This window comes from Ischnura elegans, chromosome 11, assembly GCF_921293095.1.
Source record: "Ischnura elegans chromosome 11, ioIscEleg1.1, whole genome shotgun sequence".
NCBI lineage: Eukaryota > Metazoa > Arthropoda > Insecta > Odonata > Coenagrionidae > Ischnura > Ischnura elegans.
In genome coordinates, this window is record NC_060256.1 from 4776043 (window position 1) to 4802472 (window position 26430).

General features: G+C 39.2%; 1 protein-coding gene across 3 annotated transcripts in view; it reads left to right on the plus strand.

Moving 5' to 3' along the window:
• The window catches only part of LOC124168463 (B-cell lymphoma/leukemia 11A-like), an 888367-nt gene that overhangs the window by 841073 nt on the left and 20864 nt on the right, over positions 1–26430 (plus strand). For all 3 annotated transcript variants that reach the window (XM_046546725.1, XM_046546724.1, XM_046546726.1), the window contains one exon: positions 2849–3207. In XM_046546725.1, coding sequence (XP_046402681.1) covers positions 2849–3207 — 359 coding nt within the window. The remainder of the gene's footprint in view (positions 1–2848; positions 3208–26430) is intronic.

Sequence of the window (26430 nt, forward strand, 5' to 3'; positions counted from 1 at the left end):
TAAATTATAAGCCCTACTGAAAAGTCAAGCCATTTTTACTAAATTTGTACATTTTTTAAAACATTAGCATCAAAAATATATTTTTATCGATGCATACTTCAGTAAAAATGAGACTTTTCTCTTCTTTATGAATGAGTTGAATAACATTTATTGCTAATTTTTAAATATATAATTTATCAATGAAAACCTACTGTTTTTGAAAAATAAAAAAGTTGCAACACATGATATACGGCCATAACATGCATAAAAATTTTTAATTACACTCAAGTTGAACTATTTAAAGCATGGAAATCATAAAAAAGCATTGTTCCAAGCAAAGCGTTATAAATCCTGGATGACGAAAAGGGTCACTGCACCCTCAACGAACCGTTCTTTCCGCAAAAGAATTTTCACACCAAGTGGCCTAAGATAAGGATGCCAGTAGCTGCAAAGGACTTTTCATCCTCAAGACATTAAAAGAACTCTTTTTCCATCGAGGATTTGATTTTTGAAATAACAGAACCACTAAGCAATATAGTGGAAAAGTACCATGAGCGAAATATTATGGCTTCAGGCGTACAAAGCCAATTAAAAAGAAAGACGTAATATTACGTCCCTGGCAATTTTCAGAAAGGTCAAAAGGACGTAATATTACGTCCATGGCACGCAAAGTGTTTATACTATAATCAAGGTTGAGAAAAAGTAATTGCAATGAAAGCTTGATCGGTCCATTGTCAACTTCATTGGTAACTTTTTCTGCATGTGTGTGGTAGTGTCTATTGCATTCTCCAATGCTGAGTCTCAGTTTAACCTATTACAAGACCATATCTTAAGTGCATAATGCAGCTTTCTGATGAAAATAATCATCCAATTTTCATCCTAGCTATCAACAATGCTTGCTACCATATGTCATTTTTTTGTAATTAAAAGTTATGAAATTATTAATTACAGATTCCAAATCAGTTTCAACCAGTATAACATGGTAAAAATGAAACTCACTGTCTTACTTCCAAGCAGAGTATCTAGAAGTGGGAAAAATAAACCTATAATTTGTTGCTTTATAATCGCTAGACGGTATTTTCACACCAAATTGAGTAATTGGACTTGGACATCTCACGTCACCATTCCAGCAGTTGTAAGGAACAAGTTTTACATTGGTTCTGGAAGGTCTTTAAGCGAAACGTGCTGTTTTTACTAGAGTTGGGTCGAATAGCAGATTTCTCGAATTCGAATATCGAATTCGAATATTAAATCATTGCTCGAATATTCGAATACCTCGAATACTAAATGATGAATGCTGGTATGTTTGACTCGGTTGCCTATGCAGCAAGCAACAAAAGATTTTGGGGAGTAATTTTGATTTCCTTTAAATGATTCGAACAGGAATTTAGCTGATTAATGAATATTTTAATTTTATGGAAACAATTGGACATATAATTAATTCAACTAACATCGCTTTACCCTCACTCCTGCTGCCAAGTGCTAGCTGACAATTTGAGGCATTTTGCAAAATACAAGCTCTTTTCCACCGGATTTTCTTCAATTATTTTCAGTCCATCTTTGGGAGTTCTCAGGAGATAAGAAGATAAATTGGAATTGCTATCAGGGAGAAACAAAATATTCTGAGAAAATATCCCTTTGTCTGGGACTGTAACAATAAAGATTTATAGCACCACTCATAAATTGTAATTTGATATATGTTTTCCGAAAAAAATACCGCATCAACTTCCGAGAAGCTCTGCTGCTCATATCGAGTTTCGCTAGAATTCGTTTCTCCGTCCAATTTTGACATTTATTTCCTCGCGTAAAATGCTTAAATAAACTCAGAAATACGTCGTGTTTGGTCTTATTCTTTTTGAAATTACGCGCAAATTACTAATATTTCAATTCAATAAAGGTGTAACATCAATTGACGAAAGTCATTCTTAGACACCTTTTGTGCTAATAGATGACTCATGCAGCGGTTGACCTCCACAGAAATGGGGAACTTCGAAGCTGGTAGGAAAAAAAAGGTCAGTGGGGGAGAAAAGGGAGGGCCCGAAAGACGTTTCTATTGTTCTCGTGTAACTTGGTATTTTTTCGAAGCTAAGGTCTTCGTAATATGATCCCTGCGCAAGCTGTGACCTTTTTTTTATTTCGAAGAAGAGGAAAGCCTCAGAGGGGGGGCTAGTGCGGAATGGAGAGGGATACCGGATCTTGGGAAATGCGCTAATGCAAGTATCCCACGGAACTCACACAGCTGTTGACCTCCAGAATGGGGAACTTCGAAGCAGGTAGCCAGAAAAAGGTCAGTGGGTGAGAAAAGGGGGGAGGGCGTGAAACTTGTTTTTATTGTTCTCGTAACTCGATATTTTTTTCGAAGCAGGGGTCTTCGTAATGCGATCCATGCGCGATCTGGGACCTTTTGTTTGATTTCGGAGAAGAGGAAAGCGTCAGAGTGGGTGAGGCAAGTGCTGAATGGAGGGGGATAGCGGATCGTGGGAAATGCCCTAAGGTTGCTATCCCACGGCACTGAGGTTCTCCTGGTGGGGGAATCGGGGATTTTCGGATTTTTTCACCCAACCATTTTCGGTTCCACTCGTCGAACTCATTTCACCGCTAAAATCCACTAATTTGATGTAATTCGTCAACTTGCGTAAAACGGCGCTGCGAGCACTAAATGACTACAGTTCTCTACATTTTTCCGAGTCAACTACCAACGACGTGCGGGCGACAGTGTATGACGCGAAATTCAAAGTATTCGAGGTATTCGAGGCGGTACTTTTCGCATAACTATTCGAAACCTCGAATATCGAATACTTTCTAATATTCGAGGTATTCGAGTATTCGCGGATACTATTCGCACATCTCTAGTTTTTACCGATTCTAGTGACAACGCAGGACCCAGAGAAGGAGGTCATCTCGTTGGAAGAGCGCCTCTCGGCCTCATTGCGAGAGCTGGCTGAACTGAGACGGAGGCAGTCGCACCAATCGACCAAGGGAAGTGTCGTGCCCTCTCCTGAAGTCACCTCCCACGTTCCCAGACATGTGGACCACCTCCACGTGCCTTCAGGGTCAGGGGTGGCTGGCTCTGCTCCAGGGACGTCCTCCCCACCAGTGGCTTCGATGGGCGCGGAGCCTCCGATGGTGAGCAGCAAAGGGATGGAGGTGCAGTGGAAGAGGGGTGGAGGGGAGGGAGGGGGCGCGAACCAAAGGGCCGCTATGAGGAAGGCCCACATGGCGAGAAAGGTGAGTGGGGGGAGGAACTGTGTCATCGTTTATTCATACCATTCCTATGTCTCCTTTGTATTCCTCTGCAATACAAAGGAGACTGGCATTGAGATAGGAATATTAGACAATGAAAATGAAAATGGATAAAATAGGTTTATTAGGTACACCAATTTTAATCATTGCTTTATTCATCTCAGAAAACCAATTTTTGACTGATTTACTTGGAAAGCCATTAGAATAAACCATGAATGGTAAACTTCCACACAATTTTATTTAAATACCTACCTGGTTTCGACATGTAGTGTCGTTCTCAAGGTACAAATTTGGCCTTCCCCCTTCTTTATACATGCACCATCCAGCAAAGAGAAGGGTGGGGTGGAAAGGATAGCAAGGGAGGGGGGAGAGACAGTTCGACTAAAAAGATGCATAATTGGGAAGGTCTTTGAAGGAGGGAGGTAGGACCAGGGGTTACGTAAAGGCAGTGAATGGGGTAGGTAGGAGGAGAAGTCATAGCAACCAGGAAAGGAGGGGGTGTTGGTAAAGGTCAGAAATTAAAAACATCTTTGTATTCACAGAGTGGGCAGGAATGTTCAGGGTTAAAAGAGGCAATTGGGTAGAGTACACTTCATCATTACAAAGATAATGTGGGCTGTTAGAATGTAGGCGGCGAATGTTCCACGGCGATGGTTTGATCTCTGCATTTCTTCAGGGTTTTCTTCCGCGTCAGCTTGTTTGTGGACAACAGTTTCGCTGGCTATCCTGCCAGCATCTTCAAGTCGAAGGTGTCGGCTGTTGGTTTCTGCCCCTCTTATATACTGTCGGCTGGATGGGAGCTGCACTGTGATTGGCTATCTCTCACTCTCTGCCAACGCCGAATTCATGCATGGTCAGAACCTGGCATCTGTCGTTATTTTTCTGCTGAATTAATGCCCTCCAATGGTCCTTCACTGGCTATTGACTACAGGGTAAATAGAATGCGAACTAATACACTTCTTAATGTAAAAACAACCACTCGACTGACTCTTTTTATTCTACTATAGGTGGCAGCACAAATACAAAAAAAAAAACAAATGGGTAGCTAAAAGTGCAATGATGAAATACAAATTGTTTGCGATGCTTACAATATTACACATGCAACACCTCCCCTCATCGTAAATAATTCTCTAAAAATAATCATACATAAAATATAATTATTCACTTCTTATTAGCAAAAAGTTAAGAACATAAACCGAGTGTTGTGCAAAACCGTATGGTTTTAATACCTGAAAGAGGTTTAGTTAATAAATCAGCAATATTTTCATCAGTGCTGACATATTTAAACACAACTTCACCATTCTCAACCGTTTCCTTTACATAGAAAAATTTAATTCTAAAATGATTGCTACAGTCAGAGGTATTATCATTGGATGCAATAGCCATGGCAGCTCTATCATCAACCATGATTTCTACAGGACACTTACAAAATTTTGATTGCCCTATTTTATGTAAAAAGGAAGTTAACCATTGCACCTCGGTAATAGTATGGTACATTCCCATCTTCTCAGCTTGTGTAGATGAAGAAGCAACACTACTCTGTTTCTTGCTCCTCCAAATAACAGGACCTCCTGCTAAGATGATTACATACCCAGAAAAAGATTTATGTACCGTCATCCCTATCACTTCCCCAGTCTGCATCTGAGTACACTTTCATTTTATCAGAAGTCTTATAATAATGTAATGCATGATCACTTGTCTTAGGCAAATATCTAAATACATGTTGCACATTTTTCCAGTCTTCTTTTGTTGCACACTCACAGTACTGACTCAATTGACAAACAGCATTTGAAATGCCAGGTCGGGTCCCTCCAGCTAGATAAAGCAAGCATCCTATTGCCTTGCGATGCATTGTCTTATCAAATACAATCTCATTAGTGTGGGCTGATTGGCAGTGGAACTTGTGTAGGCAATAAAAGGTACACATAAGTTGGGAGCGAATAACCTTTATAACTGTCACCTTCTTACATCACTCGCGCGGCTGCGCGACCAGTACCAACTGGTACAACATAAAAAAAAAATGAGTGGCGCCTTCTCAAGCCTGCCAACATTGCTGGCTGATAGCCGACACAAGCATGAAAACCCCAACAATTAGTACACCTCTCTTTGATGCCACTTCCCACTTCCAATGGCATGCTAAACCCCTTACAACCATTCATACCAAACTCAAAGAGAATGTCTGTGATATACCTTTCTTGACTGACAGTCAATGCATTTTCAGTAGTAATATAGAAATTTCACTGGCATTATCTCATAGATCCCTCTTTTTCTGCCTACCTTCTCTTTTCATTTCAATCTCCAATACTTCTTCCTCTCTTGACATCTTTGCCTCCCGCTCCAATTTTAATAACCAAGTGAAAAGTCTATCTTTTTGACACTGACTTTTGTAGGTATTGTATGCGTTGAAAATGATTGTTATTTATGGTATTATTTTTTTGCATGTTTATTAATTATAATTGTATAATTTATTTTGTTTATAAGCCCAATGTAAGGCCTTTGAGCTGTTTTTGGTGTGATATAAATAAATAAATCACACACAAGGGTCAGTCTTACACTTATTCAGTCCAGTCTTCAACAAACAATCCTTCAAAAAACTTTTCCAATTTCTACCTGCTTGTTTGAGACCATAAACACTTTTAAATACTTTGTGCACAAAATTATCTGGATCCATACCTGATTTACTCATGCAAGGGGCCTTAAGGTGTCCCAAAAAAACCGAAAGTTTGAAAGTTGAGGGGGCATTTCCATTTTCCTATGCGAATGCATGAAAAAACATCCCATAAAAATTTTCAGCTCAATTGGACAATATTTGACCCTGCCGAAACGCAATCAAAGTTTACATTTTTGAGTTTTCCAAATTTCATGCAATGTTGCCTAGCTCTAAGGGTCTTGGGGGATTTAAAATTAGAAACCTCAGAAAAAAATGCTCTCTTATTATCATATGTACTTTCATAATGTGGATACTAATGCACTGTGAACAACAAGCAATATGAAAAACTAGAGTTTTTTGCCACTTTTTTCATACATTTTCCTATGCCGCTTAACAACTAGTAATAGATGTTGACTCTGAGCCTCATCATTTGTCAATTTTTTCTTGACTAGAAAATATTTTAGTAATTGAACTCCTCTCTCTGCAGTATCATTAATAACCTTAAGGTGTTGAGCTATAGATAGGCCCTTCTGATAGTCTACGTCACTTTTCCATGAGCACGGATCTCGCAAAAAAAATGTCGGCGAAATACCAATAATTTTGAAAAACTTCACAGAATTTTTCGAAGCGAAGTCAGTGAAAGTCAGCTCGCTAATAGGTCGATTAGGCGGAAGAGTAGCCCGAGGTGCGTCATCATCAGATCCCTCACTCTCTCTGATTGCTTCCGCAATGTCTCTTTTCTCGTCGTCAGAAACCATTTCATCGAAGAGGGCCATACAATTCAAGTTTTCGAAAGTTTTAACCATAGATGGTTGCAAAACTTGGCCAAAGCTGCTGCATAGTGAGGGTCTTTCTTCCGACCAAGGACTTTAAGTAGCTCAAGATCCATTCTCGGAGCGCTTACTGACACGGGACAGGTGTACCAATGTTTCATAAATGCAATTGCAATGAAGCAACGCAATTAGAATAAATTGTCACTGTCATGTGTCGACAAACGCAACTGCTTGCAAAAAATCCACGTTTTAAAAGCATAGAGCTCCTTATTCATCCACCGTGATTTGTCAGTTGGGCCTGGGGGGCTAACCACATACTTCTCTTACTTGGGAACCACACCACCCAACCACACTATACACAACTCCAAAAGTTCTTTGTAGTCGTCTCGAGGATGGTGGTTCTAAAATAATATGGGGCATAATTTTAAATACTAATCCTGAGGATGGACTTTAAATCACCCTGAACATCCTGACATTTACCAATTACGAACCTGCAGCTGAAGATACAAAATTTGATAATGTCATCTACATTTGAAATATCCTTCAAACAGCCTCTTGTCGTCTTCATTGCTTGGAAGTAATTTCCCATCCCAGTGCACTGCTAAAGGAACTTGAGGGTGAAAGTCTTGCTTGATAAGCCTTGCTGTCTCGGCCCTTTTATTCACTCTCAAACTATGTAGATGAGATTTGGAAGATACTAAATGGATTTCATCCCCTTTAAAACCCAATGCAGATGCTGTCGCATTGGCGACGGCCTGGACTATCATATACCCAGCGGCCGAGTACGTCGGAGTCCGATCTAGGGAATCAGTCACAAGGCTGTCGGACATTATACTTACTCTACGGCACTTTCCGGACCTTGTCCGCATTTCAAATTCTGTAAAAGTAACAAAATGTTATTTCTCCCTTTCTTCCCCATATTGGTCACCCTTCCCGCACCCAGAAAAAATTACTATCTTTCGAATCCGACGAGCTTGTCGTGCTCTCCGCAGACATCTGTCAAACGAGGTCCACTTTCTTATCCAATATTTCCTTTTCTTTCTCATGCCGTTTTTTCCTTAAAAAACCTCTTCTTGAAGTCTCTTACGGTTTTCTAAACACTTACACCACTTTATATCAATACCCGCCATATATCCTTTTCAATCAGTTTTCATAGATATGTAAAACAACTTGTCCTCCTCCACAATAATGTTTGAAAGGGCGTCTTTGCAGCCGATGTTAAACAGACGGTCGAGCACTTTGCTGAATTCCTCACTTGCGGACACTGACTTCTCACTAGTTCTATTTTTGTCTTTCCCAAGGGCCCGGTAGTTTTCTTAAGCTGTCAGGAGCTTCTTAATGGCTGCTCGAACCTCCTGCGTAGGAATATTAGACTTTCCCCACACAACAAGTAACTCTTTGATTGCAATCCTTGCTGCATCTGCCGCTGACATCGATCCTGGAGAACAGTGTAGGCTGTAAAAGAAAACTTTGAGAACTTCACGCAGCGTTGCGAGTTTACCATTGCCGGGAAAATGTTTGGACTCATTACCCACCAACCACACACTTGTCGCACTTTGCATAACCGGCGTACCCTTCGACTTCACGCTCATTCTGGCCACCGCCGAAACAGCCTCGATCTCGAAACACACGACAATACCTCACGTTATCAGTTAGTGCACAACACTAAACTCCACGAGTGACTGATAGACTAAGCCGGGATACTTTTAACATAAACAGAGCGATGTTCTGAAAGTGTATAACTCGAATCTCAACGCGACACGGCTTGGCAATATGCACTCGACTGGCGCCTGGCGGCCGCAACGGCGAGCGGGACTTGTAAACACACTGAGTTGTGGCTATGAAGCTCATTTTGACTCAAGTGTTGTTGTCAACGACTATAGAGATAGAGGAGATGGTTTGAACGTAAAATTGGTTGTTTTTTAACACTCGAGCTTCCTGCAGGGTAGGCAACATTGCATGAAATTTGGAAAACTCGAAAATTCAAACTTTGAATGCGTTTCGGCAGGGTCAAATATTGTTCGATTGGGCTGAAAATTTTTATGGGATGTTTTTTCATGCATTCGCATAGGAAAATGGAAATGCCCCCTCAACTTTCAAACTTTCGGTTTTTTTGGGACACCCTAAAGGGGCCTGCTCCATGAACACAGTGACTTCTAAGGGGCTATTTAAATAAGCTCCTACCACATCATATTGTTTCATTTGCCAATCATTCTTGATAGCAATGGCCATGAGAACTGTAATAGTTTTCTTGTGTATAACTGGGCTAAAAGTTTCAGTGTAATCAATGCCATGGATTTGGCTAAAACCTTGGGCTACCAACCTTGCTTTAAACTTCACCACATTGTCTTCTTGATCCCTTTTCTTCGCAAAAACCCACTTACTATCAATCACATTGCGATATCTAGGTCTCTTTACAATCTCCCATGTTCCTTGCTGCTGCAAGTCTATCAGACCAACGAGGAACTGCCTCCCCCGGTTCAGGCATCTCCTGTGCTGCATCTGGTGGGTCAGGAGGCTCTCCCAAGACCATTGGTCCCTGATAAAAATAAACTCCACCATGGTGGGTACAGGAAGGGTACAGGAAGTGTAGCATCCTTCATGGTGGGTAGTTACCCTTGCACAACCCACGCCCTACCCACCATTAAGGGTAAGGGAAGGATAGAAAAATCCTTCGTGTACCCTTCCTTGGAACTCCTTCCCTTACCATCCGTGTACCCTTCCTCTACCCACCATTAAGGGTAAGGGAAGGAGAGAAAAATCCTTAGTCTACCCTTCCTTGGGACTTAGCATTTATAACTGAGGAAAACATATCCTGAAAGTGTCTCCTCAGCTACTTTCACCTGCTAGAGTATTGAGTTCCGTACAAGAACGTAAGCAGTCTTTGTAAGCAAAGATAGACGGGCTACACAACTAATCTTTAAAATTTCCTTAAGGAAAACAATAATATACATATTCAGTGGCGTAGCCAGGGGTGGGGTCCGGAGGGTTCGGACCCTCCGCCCCCCCGAAGTATAAAAACACAATCATTTTCCATCATAAAAGAAATCAAAATATTGAAAAATAATGAATTAAAAAAATATTTCTTTGACTATTGAAGTTTTTTCAATTATGAAAAGTGTTTGAATAAGTTGAATCCCAATGCTTACTATCCTGTTTTTCAAAACTTTTCCCACCTGGTTTTGGACCCCCCCCCCCCCCCCCAAACGAAATTCCTGACTACGCCACTGTACACAATAGTTTCTATAATTGTGTGAAAAAAGCTCATTTTGAAGTTCTTTCATTCACGTTTTAGGATGTAACCTATTTGTGTGGCTGACAATGAGACATTGCTAGAGTGATGTTCAGTATTTGAATGCCGATCTTATTTTCTGAAACGAAATAGGTGTCGTAGAAACAAGTCACAGCTTTCTTCCACATAGGCCCGGGTGCGATTCTCATCTTAAGATTTTGTAGTATAAGCTCCCTTGAGAAGCTAACCCTATCAAGTACCTCGATAGCCGAGGTTGTTAAATCACTAGTTTATGATCCTCTAATGTGTAGGTCCTGGGTTCAAGAGCAAGTGAAGGCTAATTTTTTTTCTGCCCTATAACTTTAGAAATCACTGTTGCAACTCATCCCCATTCGTTTAATTTAGCTTATTAGCGATTTTTCAAATTTTTATGTTAATTTATGGATTTTTAGTTTTTATATTAATCCTACCTTTCCTGTACCCTTCATTGAGGCTGGCCAAACCCTTCCCGTACACTCCAGGAAGGAGAGGGCGTACCCACCAATGTTCTAAAATACCCTTCGTGTACCCTTGCTGAAGGGTACAGGAAGGGTACACTTATCCTTCCTGTACCCTTCATCGAGGCTGGCCAAACCCTTCCCGTACCCTCCAGGAAGAAGAGGGCTTACCCACCGATGTTCTAAAATACCCTTCGTGTACCCTTGCTGAAGGGTACAGGAAGGGTACACCTATCCTTCCTGTACCCTCAATGGAGGGTAAACCTCTCCGTAATGGAGGAGTTTATTTTTATCAGGGGTGGACCTGTTGCCACATCCTCTGGTTCAGGAATCTCGTCTATCACCTCCAGGAAAAAGGAATGAATCTGCAATGTGAATTCCTCCTCCCCAGTTTAGTCTTTCTCTGGTCCCTGCACACACTTAGATGGAAATTTATCTTCTCTGAAGACAACGTCCCTACTAATGATTACCCTACTGTTTTTAATGTCCCACAATCTGCATGCCTTGGATCCATCTTGGTAACCTATCATGACACATTCTGTAGATAGTGTTTTCCCCTTGGATTTGGTTCGCAAGCCCATGCTTGACATCCAAAGACACGAAGATGTTTGTAATCTTCAAATGTTACTTCCCTGTGCAGACAGATCTCCAGTGGAGTTCTTCCTCCAATCGCTTCAGAAGGACAACGATTTCTCAGATATGCTGCAGTTTTGACTGCTTCTGTCCAAAAGGAATGAGGGGCACCTGATTGAAACAGAAGGCATCGAGCAACATTCATTAAAGTCAGACTGCACCTTCTGATAAACCATTCTGTATGTGTTAATGGAGAGTATGGTGCAGATAGTCTTTGATGGATCCCGCTCTTATGCAGATGTTCTTGGAATGATCTTGCAATATATTCTCCTCCGTTGTCAGACTGTAATTCCTTGATGCTCTTCTATTGGAATGTCTCTACCTTCTTCTGAAATCTCTCAAAGTTCTCCATGACTTCACTCTTTCTTTTCATTGGTTCAACTGTTATATACCGCGACATCTCATCAATAAATGTAGTATAATACCTGTTTCCTCCAGTCGATGCTGGTGTGATTGGTCCTGCTACGTCGGAATGAATTCTTTCAAGTGGATCCTTTGCTTTCCGTCCTTCATTCTTTGGAAACTTCAGCCTTATCATTTTGCCTGCAACACAAGTATCACACTTATCTGGCAGTTTTCCTGCATTTATAACTGGTATCTAATCGATGGCTTCAAAATTTCCTAATCTATCATGCCACAAAGAAAATGAGACTCGAGTGGCCTTCCTTTGGTTTTCATTGAATTGGTCCTTTATACATTGGATTGACATACCTCCAACCGTCGTCACATAATACAAATGTCCAACCCTGAGTGCTTTGATTAAAGATTGGTCACTTCTGTATGTAGTTGCTACTCCTTGATATGCAACGATTTTCAAACATTTTCCTTCCAGAGTTCCCTGTGAGACGAGATTATCTTGGAGCTGTGGAACAAATAGCATTTCACACAAATCAATGTCCCATCCACCACACTCTTCAGATATCCTGAGGCGAACAGTTCCTTTCCCTTCAATTTCTAATGGTGCTCCATCCCCAACGATAACTTCACCACTCATAGATGAAAACTCAGTAAACAAGTCTCTCCTTGGGGTCATGTGATCCGAAGCGCCGCCGTCTAATATCCATACACCTGGACTTTCATCGTCGCCACTCTGCCTAGTGTAAGGAGCTGTGTACGGCCGCTTCACCACCGATGCATTTGCAGTTTTCTCCAGATACGTTTTCTGGCTCAACTTATCCTGCCTTTCTCATTCTTCAGCGATTTTGGGGCAAGCTGTACTAATGTGGGTCGACGATCCGCATGCATCACAAAACCTGATACATATATTTCTTCTCCTGCTAGTACTCACTACCGGTTTGCTTATTTTGCTGCCGATCTGCATTCTTTCTAGCGGAATTAACTTTATTGCACTCCTTTGATCTCTTCTCGTTTGCTGGCTTTCAGAGCATGATGCTGATTAACTGACATGTCTGCTTTACATCTTTTCTCTTCTTGTAAAAGTTATGCTTTCACTTTGACTGCTGTTAATTCTCCATTGTCAAGCTCTCTTTCTAAGCTTCTAATGAAGCCTTCAAACTTTTCTGTTGGTAATCCTCTAATGCAAAACGCTGCTACTTGTCCATCTGATAATGCAAAGCCACACTTCTTCAATTTCTTAAATAATTCACCTATAGAACTGAAGTGGTCATGCACACTCATATCATCATTCTTATGCAGTGTACATTAGGGTTATGACTTTTTTTGTAACCCCATGTCCCTGTGCTATAAATTGATGAACATTTGTTCAAAACTAAAGAAAACGACATTCTTTCGATGTAGTTTTTGAAAAAGGTCACCCCCAACCTAAAAAAACTATTTTTACCATAATACACGTAAGGTGAAAAAATCATTTTGTAGCAGTTTTTTATTTAAATTAATAAATTAAATTATAATGATGAAATTTTATAACACTTATGTAGTAACACACACCAGTCCAATGGCGTAGGAAGGGTGACGTCCGGGTGGTCCAGACCAATACCCCTCCCCCCGAAATATTGGAAAACCATGAATTGAAAAATGAAGTTATTTCGATTACAAAAAGTGTGTAAAGCAGTATTAAGCCCTCTACTTAGTACCCTGTTTTGCAAAAATTCCCCCCCCTGGTTTTGAACCCCCCCCCCCCCGAGCGTAATTCATAGCTACTCCACTGGATCTGCCCAACTGTAAGAGACAAATCTACAAGTTTTGAGTAGCGAGGTTGTTTTTTCTGGTAAAAGAATAAATGACAACAGAGCTAGTATTGATTGGGAATTCCACCTGGCATTACTTAAATTAGGTGTGTTCTGAAACTTTAGTTTAGGAAATCTTCCAGTTTCTTAAAAAATAACGGAAAACCTGAGTTAAATGCAATAGAAATTTCATATCATCACGTCATCCTGCTGACTCAGTAATCTCTTCTTTACCATCATTGTAATTCATTTTAGCTGTTCATAGTTACGCATTCACAAGTTCTTATGTACACTGTACATAATCAAGGAGTGCAATGCTTGTAAAAAAAGTTGTCGAACAAAATGGTATTTACCAGGTTGGGAGTGCTTTAGTCAATCGAAAAATAACTGAAGCACCTACACCATATTATTGGTATTGAGTGTTCAGGTTTTTTCCTTGATAAGGCTAAAACCATCAAAGATAGCACAGACGTGTTGGACCATACAAGAATTTACACAAAAACTGAATAGGCTTACCCCGAATGAACTGTCTGCACTCTTGACGACCGAAATAGGTAATCATGGCCTTATCAAAGCTGAAGTATATTTCATTTGGTACAAATGTCATACATCTGTCATTCAGATGCTCATTAGAGGTTGCAGCTTGGAAAACTTGTCCCTGAGGTTAAAGTTAGAATTGTCAGCAAAATGCAAATTTGAAAATATTGTTTCAAATCGGTCACGTCTCATTGCACCACTAGCTAGAGAATTATGCGAATCTGTTCTTTGCTCCCAAAAAAATATGTCATCTCGGAACAGAGACGTAACCACTCAGGAAAATTATTCCCAAAAAACACCGACAGTCAGTTCAAGGTTCACTTCTACATCCAGAAAGAGCTCTAAATATTCTGTAGGGGTTTTCATTTTCGTGAATTGTTATTCTGAAACTCTACCTCATACTGGCTGGGCAGTCAGATCAGCTTTCTTTCAATTGCACAAAACTTCGGTTACCTTTTTTCTTTGAGCAAGAAGAGGTTGAGGCAGAGCAGAAGCCGATGCACTGTAATTTTCAGTAGTATCATCATCTGATATCAGTAAAAGGTCAGCATGGTCAATGTTCTCGTCAAATGAACCATGTATGAGATGAGCAGGAGCGCGCAGCAATGAACTGGGAAGATTATTAATTGTGCCATTACGAATTGCTTACTTGATTTAAAATTAAAGTGAATATTTCAGTGCGCCTGAATACACGCATAATAGTAGTGGATTTGCCTAATGTTCCAAAAATGGAACACTGTTAAATAAAACTTATAACTAAAACAAAATACGTTGTTTCAAAATTTTCTTCACTAAGCACTATAGCTTAACTATTACTGAACATGCAGGGAAACAATTACAACATTAGAGCGTAATGGAAAATAGTTGTTAATTTAACATTAGAGATGGTCTCAGAAAAATTGCCTCGAAAAAAAGACCGATACTACTGAACACACTGGCTGCGATGGGTTGGCAAAACTGACTAAATATTTGCACCCAATAATACAATATGTCTTTATAATGAGGTACAGAAAGAAAAACTATAGCATATTGGTGTATAATGAGTCGTAGTCATTAAATTAGAAAGTCGTGTCAGGTGTTCCAAAAATGGAAAACTAGGCATAAACGGGTTAAGGAGTGCCGATACTTCCCTTGTCAAATCAGGGAAGCAATAGAAATTCAAAAAAACACCATTGAATTTCAATAGAGAAGATGGATACCTACTTCCTTAACAGCGCGTGGAAAAGGGTCATCAAAGGGAGAGCCAATCAGAGAGAAGCGCCCAGTCAGAGAGCCAATCACAGTGCAGCTCCCATCCAACCTACAGTATATAAGCGAGGCAGAAACCAACAGCCGACACCTTCGACCTGAAGATGCTAGCAGGATGGCCAGCGAAACTGCTGTCCACAAACAAACTGACGCGGAAGAAAACCGTGAATAAATGCAGATATAATGCGGGCTGTTAACAATTTCAAATTCCTCGTAAAAGTCCAGCTTTTGCCCTTTGTCTATGCAATGTAAAATATCAAAATCAAAGTTACTAAAATGTTTACAATAGTTCAAATGTTTAGCAAAACATGATTTTTCATCGTAATTGATAAAACTGTTCGTATTTGAAATCACTCAATCTTTAAATCTCTTCCCAGTCTCTCGATCTTCCAATCTCCTCCACTACGGATAGCTATGGTTTTGATGATGGCTTCAATTCTTCATGTATTGACAAGCTACTGGAGTGCTCAATATCCAAAAAAGCCATGCAGACACTAACCTCTCTGCCATTCAGAGCAATGTACCGTACCGTTGGGTAAAACTGCCATTTGCTGCTAAATTATCGTACAATCTGAAGAAAATAATTCCCAAAGACAAAGCTAGAGTCGCCTTGTATACTCTGGCAACAATGGAGAAAGGATTATGTAATTCTAAAGACATTTATAGCCTAAAAAACAAAAGTGGTGTATACTTGCTAAAGTGTAATAATTGTGATATTCATTATGTAGGACAGACTGGGAGGAGATTAGAGAGGAGAGGCTTATAGACCGGCCAATGGGAGAGCATCCCGGTAAGCCCATCGTGGGCCGTCGTTTCATCTGCCTGCGGTGAGAATAATAATTGTGGTAATAGGCCCCCAGGAACACATTGTCATTGCATAAAACATGGTGGCTATTGAAAATTTCTCATCATCACTGGTCAACAATTGTAGGATTGGTTTGACGCAGCTCTCCACTCAATTCTCCCATCTTTTTACACCTACGTATTTCTTCTCTTTCACATCCTTCTTTACTTGTTCCATATATTTTGTTCGAGGTCTTCCTTATCCGTTCCTGCTTTCCACTTGTCCCTCGACGATTGTCTTCATCAGGCCATCATGTCTCAAGATGTGGCCTATAAGGTTGTTCGGTCTTCTTGTTAAGGTTTTCATGAGGCTTCTCCTCTCTCCTACTCTTCTTAGGACTTCCTCGTTACTAACTCGGTCGATCCATTTGATCTTCAACATTCTTCTGTAGCACCGCATTTCGAAGGCCTGTATCCTTGCTTTCTCCGCTGCAGTCATTGTCCATGCCTCACTTCTGTATAGGAGTATACTCAAAATGTAGGTTCTTATAAATTGTTTCTTTACTTCCATATTTAAGTTTCCCGCTGTAAGTAGGTCTCTCTTTTGGTGGAATGCTCTCTTCGCCTGAGCTATTCTGCTGATGATTTCTTTCTTACTTCTCCCGCCACTAGTTATCTTGATCCCCAAATAACTGAACTCATCCACCTCTATCAGTTTTTGCTTCCCTATTTTAATGTTAGTCTCTTCTGCTGCATACTAATATTTTGGTTTTCTTCACCCTTATTTCCAGTTGATATTTACACATTACCCAACCCATATTAACCAGAATATTTTTCAAATTCTTCTCTGTTTCTGCTATAATGGCTATGTCATCAGCAAATCTTAGCATGCTAATTTTTTCTCCATGGATGTTCACTCCCAATGCCCTTTCTTTGATTTCATTAAAGGCTTTCTCAATGTAAACGCTGAAAATTACACATGACAATGCACAGCCTTATCTCATTCCTTTCGTAATTCTTGCTTCTTAATAGCTGGGCCCTGATTTTATGATCCCTACTTGGTTTTTGTATAAAATGTGGATGATTCCTCTGTCATTCTAAAGAACCCCAATTTCTTTTAGGATTCCAAGCATTGTGCTCCAATCCACGTTATCAAAAGCTTTCTCTAAGTGCACGAGCGCAACAAATGTTGGCTAGTTCTTTTCCATTCTCTTCTCTATGAGCAGTCTTAAGGCCAATATTGCTTCCCTTGTTCCTTTGTTTTTACTGAATCCAAATTGGTCCTCATCCAAATATTCTTCTGCTCTTCCTTCTATTCTTCTATAGACGATCCTTGTCAGTATCTTCAACTCATGTGAGGTTAGGCTTAAGGTCCTAAAATCTTCACAGTTCTCTGCTCAAAAGAATTGGGAATTGGGATTACAATGTTCATCTCAAAGTCCTTTGGTATCTCACCTGTTGAATACATTTCACTAAAAATTTTGTACAGCTGGCTCAACATCTTTTCTCCAGCATTTTCAATTAGTTCTGCGGGAATATCATCAATTCCAGATGCTTTATTTATCCAAAGGTCTCTTACAGCCATATCAAATTCTGATCTTAAAATCAGGGCTCCAATGTCATCGGCTTCCACTTCCTTCTCGTTTTTGATAGCATTCGTTATTAGGCTGCTTTCTTTGCACAAATCTTACAGATATTCCTTCTATCTCTTCCCTTTTTCTTCGTTTTTGATCGTAAGTTCTCCATTTTTGTCCCTAAGGGTATTTCATATTACGCCCCTTTCCTTGAAGTGGTTCTTCACTATCCTATAGGCGGCCTCTAATTTTCCATGTTTAAGATTATTTTGTATGTCTCCACAAATATTTTTCATCCACGTTTCTCTAGCCTTCCGCGCTTTACGACATATTTAGTTCCTTATTTTCTTGTAACAGTTCTGGCCTTCCTCTGTTTTCACAGCCTTGTATTTTCTTCTTTCCTCCATGAGACCTAATTCTTCCTATGTGATCCATGGTTTTTTTATAACAACGTTTCTTTTACCAAGAACTACCTCAGCTGCTGTCTGCAGGCCACTTCAAATGGTTTTCCAACTCTCTTCCACTGGCTTATTATTCATATTGGTCTCCTCCTCTTTCTCTTTTCTACAGCTTCTTAGAAAGCCAGTTGATCCTGAACCTCCTTCAATATTTCAACCTGCCATATGTTTTTCACAGCTCTCTTCAATTTTTCGAATGTTAGGTGGCATTTCACCATAACTAAGTTATGGTCACTATTGATATCTGCCTCTGGATAACTTTTGCAGTCCTTCACCTGGTTCCTGAATCTTTGTTTCACAAGATGAATATAGTCAATTTATTATCTTCCAAGGTCTCCTGGCATCTTCCAGGAGTATCTTCTTTGCACAGGGTTTTTGAATACAGTGTTGGAAGCATTATTCTGTATTCAGCGCAACATTGAAGAAGACTTTCTCCTCTTTCATTTTGATTTCCTAATCCATATGTATTTCTCAGCTATCATTCTGTCTTTAACTTTGCCAACCTTGGTGTTCCAGTCACCTAAAATAATAAGATTTTCCTCCCCTCTTACCTGCTTGATAACTTCCGCTATATCTTGGTAGACATCTTCCACTTATTCATCTCCATAATCTGACATAGGCACGTAAACCTGCGGGTTTAGTATCTATCTTTATCATTACTACCCTTCCATTTAACTGCAGGTAGCTTTTATCATGCGTTTCATTAATTGGTATTAAAAAAGTTCAATTTTGCACCAATGCCATTTGCATACAAAATTTCAAAATTATAATCTTTAAAATACATCATTTTTCTACAAAATTTGATTTTCTGCCAACATTAATATCATGTCTCATGTGCTCTACTTCTGTGCTAAAATTTTCTTCATGTTTGACCAGGATACGTCACACCATATATGTACATCACATAGAGATGTGCGAATAGTATCCGCAAATACTCGAATACCTCGAATACTAGAAAGTATTCGATATTCGAGATCTCGAATAGTTATGCCAAAGATACCGTCTCGAATACCTCGAATACTGTGAATTTCGCGTCATACACTGTCGCTCGCACGACGTTGGTAGTTGACTCGGAAAAATTAAGAGAACTCTAGTCGTTTAGTGCATGCAGCGCCGTTTTAGGCAAGCTGACAAACTACATCAAATTCGAGGGTTAGAGCGGTTAGAGCAGTGAAAAGAGTTCGACATGGGGAACTGACATTGATCGGGTGAAAAAAATCCGAAAATCCCAGGTGTCCCCCATCAGGAGAACCTCAATGCCGTGCGGTAGCAACATTGGTGCATTTCCCACGATCTGCTATCCCCCTCCATTCAGCATTCACCCCACCCAATCTGACGATTTCCTCTTCTCCGAAATCAAACAAAAGGTCCCAGCTCGCACAGAGATCGTATTATGAAGACCTTAGCTTCGAAAAAATATCAAATTACACGAGATTCGAAAAAGTAGATTCGAGAATTACATCGAAAGATTATTACTCCTGGAGTACGTATTTAACGCTTTTAGATTTTTATTAGACGATATCTATTTTTGGCGATTAAATGAAAAGTGAAAAATTTCAAGCGCGCAAAAATGCGACGGGTAAGTATGAATGCCGGGAAAAACTCCATGTGACGTTGTTCTGCTTCCCGTTGCCGCGAGTGAGGTGATCTTGGGGCGAGGTTCTGAGCGCTGATACGACGCAGGGTGCTAGCAGGTAGCTGAGTACCATGCTAGCTGGTAGCGGTTGGCTTAAATAAGGATTATTAACACCTCATCAAACGAAGGAACGTTTCCGACCTTAGGCAGTGTTAATAGGTGATTATTAAGACCATGTTTCCCTGAGCTCTGTGCCTCATGCATTCACTACTAATATCAGACGGTGTAAAACTCCTATCTACTCGTATAGAAACTAGGTCACTGTGACGTCAAGTGGAGTGGCATCGCATAGGCGCCAATCTGGCCTTTTTCAAATGAGGATAAAATTTAACATTGCCATTCGTATAAACCGGTATTTCTAAAACCAAATACATAATTTGTATATTATTAATACACTAATGGTGGGTACCGAATCACAATCAATGCCTTTCGTTTTCTTTAATGAAGGAAACTACCCTATTGTTTACATAAAATTAAAATATTACATCAATCAGCTAAAGTCCTGTTTGAATCCTTTAAAGGAAATCACAATTACTCGCCAAAATCTTGGGTTTCCTGCTGCATAGGCAACCTATTCAAACATTCCTGCATTCATCGTTTAGTATTCGAGGTATTCGAATATTTGAGCAATGATTTGATATTCGAATTCGATATTCGAATTCGAGAAATCTGCTATTCGACCCATCCCTAACATCACACTTAGTTAATAATCCTCAAATTTACATACATTACCTGCGTGCTTTATTTGGAATTCAAAAATCGTTTAGCCATTATGATTGAGTTTCTGAATGACTTACTGACAGATTCATCACAGTTTTTATTAAACTTGATTAAAATCTTCAGAATTAATGGGAAGGAACTCCATCTCCTCTTTCCTGCAGTCTTCAGCTGAAGAAGTGTGAAGAATTCAATAGGATATTGTTTTCCAACTCTTTTCCTGCTGCGCGATTCTTTTTTAAATATTCACACACGCCACAACAGTAACAAGTGATTTGATTGTTTCACATATGTATGTATTACTATTTAATTCATTTCTAAGCCTTACACAAGGTTGAGATTGGGACAGGTTTTTCCATTTGCATCATACTCATTCATTATCAGGTTGTCGTTATGAGGGTGATATTTTTCACTTGGAATTATTTATGCGTATTAGACCCCATTCACTGCCCTACGCTAGTCAATGTCTGCCGCTCCAGGGAGATATGCTACAATGATCAGTCCTTGCCGAAATAGATTCATTCCCTGTTGTTCTCAAAAATCAGTGCATTAAACTCAAAGAGGAATATTATGATGAATTAAAGAAGGCTAAATGTAACTCCAATGATTACTTCATAACTAATCCTGCTAATAAATGCAAGGCAGCCTGGTCAGTCATTGAGAAGGAAACTGGGATGATGGCTGACCACAAGAATGACCCACTCGAGGCTCATGTTCTCAATGCATCATTTATAAATTCTGTGGAAAACATTGTGGCTGGTAATGGTGACAGTACTGCAACTTCTATCCAACTCCTTCAGAATTTCCGTATCAATTGTACTCCCTTTCAGTGGTGGGAAACTTCCCAGTTGGAAATAATTAGAACTGTAAAAGCCTTTTACCCATTAATGGCCAAGGCTAATAATCGGTAGAAGTTTTTAAATTTATCACCATATTTAGTCTTAATAGATACTACAAAAGAGATTTTGAATAATTTGAGGCTCTGAAAAATTTATACGTACCAGAAAAATAATGGTGCGATTTCGCACCTTTGGCGGAATGTGGGTACTTCGGTTAACATGCCTTGAAAAACTAAAATCTTTTTCTTTTCCACTGTTTTATTTATAAACACATAAATACGCCTAAATTAGTTTTTAAAACCATTAAGTAACCGTTCATACTATAACAAAACCCTTTTATTTATGAAAATTATTTGGATATTAGGGCACATTACATTTTACCCAAAAACATGCATTGTGCCTATTACATTACCTGCACCTTTTTCTCAATAGTATCTCCTGAATTATCTTTTTTACTGTCTGCTAATAAAGATTTACATGAAGGTTTGCATTTTTTCAGAATTATGGTCCTTCTGCATGTATTTCTTAGTGATTGCCAATACTGAATTGCTCACCTTTGAATGACATTAGCGTTTAGCGTTAGCATCATATGATCTTTGAGAAATTAATTGGAGACATTTTGAGCCAACTAGCCTTCCTATAGATTTTCCATGAATTAGTAAACACACTTTCCAGTAAATTGGTAAACAATGGCCTTCCACTTTTTCCTTCTGATTTTGATTCCATAATTTACGTTTGTATTATCGCGATATATACTCCACCTATGGGATTATTGCAATCTGCAAGGACGAGAAAGGGGGGAATAGTTTTGTCTTTTCTTTCAAATGGTAAATTGGCTATGTATTTCTGGTCACGATTACAACAGAGGTTTCATTCTATTTGACCGCGAAGTATTCAGATTCCTCATCAGAGGCATAATCGATCGAGTCTCGAGGTTTTTTCCAAGAGTTTTAGAGTCTTTAAGCGGGCACTTCCAGTTTTATTTTCCCACATGGCTCAAATTGCAAAGGATCACCTTTCCTTCAGTGCTTGGAATGTATAAGAGAAGTTGTCAAAAAATAACCGATGCTGAGTAATATTGGGAATTATTTTCAAGAAATGTGAAACAACAAAGGCTCCTAATCCTACCTTCAAGCCATGAGGCTTTGATTTATTTAGCCCCTCCATATGAAAAAAAATTGGATGAGGTAACCATCTGAAGTGCAAAGTCACCATAATTTGAACCCCAATCAAACCTGTTTATTTTTTATCAACATTTTTGCTGAGTGGCATCCAAAATAAAGAACCATTTGCTCATCTATAGAAAGGTTATGAGAAAAAATTACAAAGAGCAAAAAATTAGCATTCACCATAGTGAATATTGGTCTCAGCTTTGCAAATTCATCCGAGATGTCAAGAAAAAAGGTGGATATTTTCCTTTATCTCTTTCTACTCATAGTTCGACGAACTAATTCCACCCATTTATCTTTATAATATCTTTAGACAGGTACAAGTCCTGCTGCAGGAGCACACGATTCCCAGAGAGAATCCAAATCTCAAGAACCTTTTCAAGTCTGCGATACTAATTGTAACTTATGCTTATTGCTATCAGAAACAACCTTTTTTGAAAAATATACCATTTCCTCCCAAACCTCATCAACAAGAAACAGGAGGAAAATGTCAGATGGAGACATACCTCCAAATTCACATCTTATTTTTTCGTCATATTCCTTCTCATTAAGGTATTAGACAACACAAAAACTTAGCATCAATATCCTTTTTCCATTTTGGAAAATTAGTCCCTTTTATCAGACGACTGGATATCTTTTTTGGCATACTGATGGCTTTCCTTTTTCTTCTTGTGCACTCAGCCGGTGCTCCACAATGCCATCGCCTCGATGTGTTTCCAATGTTACCGCGATGTCATTGTAAATCGGTTTCGCATTTCAAATTTTATCATCGATGTCTTCTTCATCAGTGAGTTCCTAACGTCTGACGGTATTTAGACAACATCCGTGGTGTCATCCACAGAATCCAGGTTTTCATCTATAGTGGTAAAGTTATCTTGGGTGGACACACACCTCCTTTTATTATCCATCTACAGTAGCCTCGGAAAATTTGATGAAATTAAAAAGATAATTTTTTTCACTCGTACGTTGCCTGAAACGTTGATCTTGAGGCTGTGGGATCACCCAGTTACACCCGTCGTACCTAACGAATGCATAAAGACCAGTGAGACTTACTTCTTGAAGCTTTCTTCTAGAGTTGGATGGTAAGATCCATTGATGTGTACATAGCAGTGAACCTTTTCTGAATGACCAGCGCTGTTTGAGAAACTATATTACACACAGTTAAAAACCGATAGTTCTCGTGGCAGGGAATCAAGCTGCTCATTACTACGCAATGACTAAATGAAGCCACATTTAAAAGACGACAGCTGTGAGACCAATAAAATAAGAAAATACATTTTATGGTTTTTAAAACCCAACAGTGACTAAATTGATTCACTGAATAATTACAGGGTGACGTACAATATTAGTGACCAAAGTTTGCTAGATTTGTCTCTTGTTACGGTACTTCAGTCCTAATCTGCCATACCCCCAAATGCGGGAAAACGCACCATTATATACCAATCTCAAAATTGTACATTTCTAAATATATTATTTGATTTTTTTAAATCTGAGTAATAAAGCATTAATAGTACATCTATAATACTAGTATTAGGATTCTTAAATAATCTCAGTGCACTCGTAAAAAAATATTAAGTTGATAGCTCTCAATGAGCAAAACATTAAGTAAACTTGAAAATTTATAACTAAATTATCACGTCAAAATTTTTAAAGAAAATAGTTTTAAAAATAAGTTTTTCATCTAAGGAATAATTTACCATGGAAAACTATTAAATAACGGAGGAGATATTTTTTTATGAACTAATTAAAAAATGGTGCGTTTTCGCACCTTTGGCCGTAAATGGATTAATAACTCCAACAGCAAGGATATATTTGGTCTTTCTAGCAACTTAATTAAGTCTATTATACACTGAATAGTATACCCTCTAGCAATAGTAATAAATTCATGCTTAAAGTCAGGAAATTTCCCAGACAGCCTCAAATAAACAGAGGTTATCCCAGTTTACAAGCATGGTGATAGAAACCTGCCAAGTAGCTACCATCCAATTTCCATCATCCCAGTCTTTGCTAAAATTTTTGAAAGTGTTGCTTGCACTCAAATTGTGAACCACTTCGAATCTCAATATCTAACACCAACGTCCCAATTTGGGTTTCGTGCTGGTAAAAATACAACTCAAGCAGTTCACAGTGTAATTAAGCATATAATCAATGCATTTGAAATGAAACAAAGTTTGTCACTATGTGATCTTTCATCTGCATTTGACTGTGTGGATCACAAAATGCTTCTGCAGAAGCTGAATTATTATGGATTTCATGGGGTTGAACTTGAATTTATGTCTTCCTATCTGAGTAATCGCATGCAACTAGTATGTACAAGTAAACGGAACTCAATCGGGGTTCCTCAAGATTAAGCATGGGGTGCCTCAAGGGTGCGCATTAGGTCCCCTCCTTTTCTTGATCATGGTCAATGACCTACCAGTGAATGTGTCCACTGACTTTGTCCTCTATGCTGACCACACAACCTTTCTGCATGAGGGTACCAATCCCACAGAGACTGCTAGGCTGATATCTGGCACACTGGCAGAGTCTAATGATTGGTTTTCAGCAAACGGATTCTTCATGAATCCATTGAAAACCCAGTTCTTAACCTGATCTCGTCAACAAAATACACCTGACAATGAAGTTGTTAAACTACTTGGCTTTCACCTTGATCCCAAACTAACCTGGAGTTAGGATATTTTTAACATTGGGAAAAAACTTTCCAGAGCCCGGTACTTAATTAGGAAGCTAAAGTGCTATGTGACTAAGGACCATCTTCTCTATGCTTATTATGCATTCTTTCAATCTCACCTTACAAAAGGAAATATTGGGGGCACACTTACGATGTAAAACTTTTGTAAATACTTCAAAAGAAGGTGGTTCGAATTATCTCTAACTCTGGATGTAGAGAACATTGTAAACCACTTTTTGTCGCATTAAGCATTATGACTGTCTACAGCCTATATGTATGTTCATCAAGGGAAATTTACAATTGTACTCCACAAGAGCTGATGTACATAACCCTGACACCAGAGCAAAGAGTAAATTAGATATGCCTCAATGTAGGCTGGTCAAATCTTTTAACTTAGAGAACCAGGCAATTAAGTACTTCAACAAGTTGCCCAACTCAGCAAGAACAGTTGGCAACAATGTCTTCTGCAGGGCCCTAAAAAAATTCCCATTATCTAAACCGATGTACTCACTGGAGGAAATTGATTTCTCCACTATCAGCTTTTAAATGTACTTTTGCACTTTGATTCAAATTGTATGTTTTCTCTCTTATTTGTAGTATTGTATATGTACAGACTGTCCCAAGGGTCGTGTGTCATTTTTGACCTGTAATTTTAGTAACTTTGCATCGAGCATTATTCATGAAAATTGGCACAATTATGGGTAAAGGTCCTAAGTTTTTTTAAGTGTAAGCATAATTTTACAATTTTGACCTTTTGACCTCACAATGCGGGTCCAAACTAAAAATTTTATTTTGCCTTTTCAATTTAAAAAATGAAGATAGAAAAAGTCTGAATTTCAATGACTATGATGTCGATTCTGAGGTTTTCGGACACGAGAAACCCGAAAATAACACTATTATTTACGAAAACTCAACCCTTGTCCCTGTAAGGTCATAAGGGTGGCAAAAAGAATAGCATGCCAACAAAGGTGTCGATCCATGGGTTTTACAGGGTGCCCAAGTCATTGGTATTGTCCAAATACATGCATTATTCACTAATTGACCTCCAAGGTTCACAATGGGGGTTAAAGGTCACAGAGTTAAATGTCGGGCCATCATTACAACCAACGTGTCAAACCATAGGTTTTGAAGGGTGCCCAAGTCAGTTTTGCAGTTTGTAGATCCATATTGTCGATATTTTTACCAGTGAGGGTCACAAGGGGGGGCAGCGGTCATAGAGTTAAACGTCGGGCCATCATGACAGCCAAAGTGTGGAACCAGGGGTTTTAAAGTGTGTCCAAGTTAGTTTTGCAGTTTGTAGATCCATATTGCCGATATTTTTACCAGCGAGGGTCATAATGGAGGTAAAAGGTTATAGGGATATGTTTTGAAATAAAAGGAAAACTAATGTCCTCAACCAAAGGTTTGAAGGGTGACCACGTGAGTGGCGTAGTACACATATCCACTGTCTTTTCCGACAAGCTTCCCTTGCCCTCTTAGTTTCACGCCATTGTTGATTATTTATTTCCCTAAACATCCTTTTGCCCGACTCTGTGTCCACATTCTTCCACTACATCTCTCTTCAAAGAAGTTCCTAAGGAGGTCGATTGCCACATAGTACTTTCTGGATAACTACGCTGAAATCCCATTGGGTTTAAAGACTAC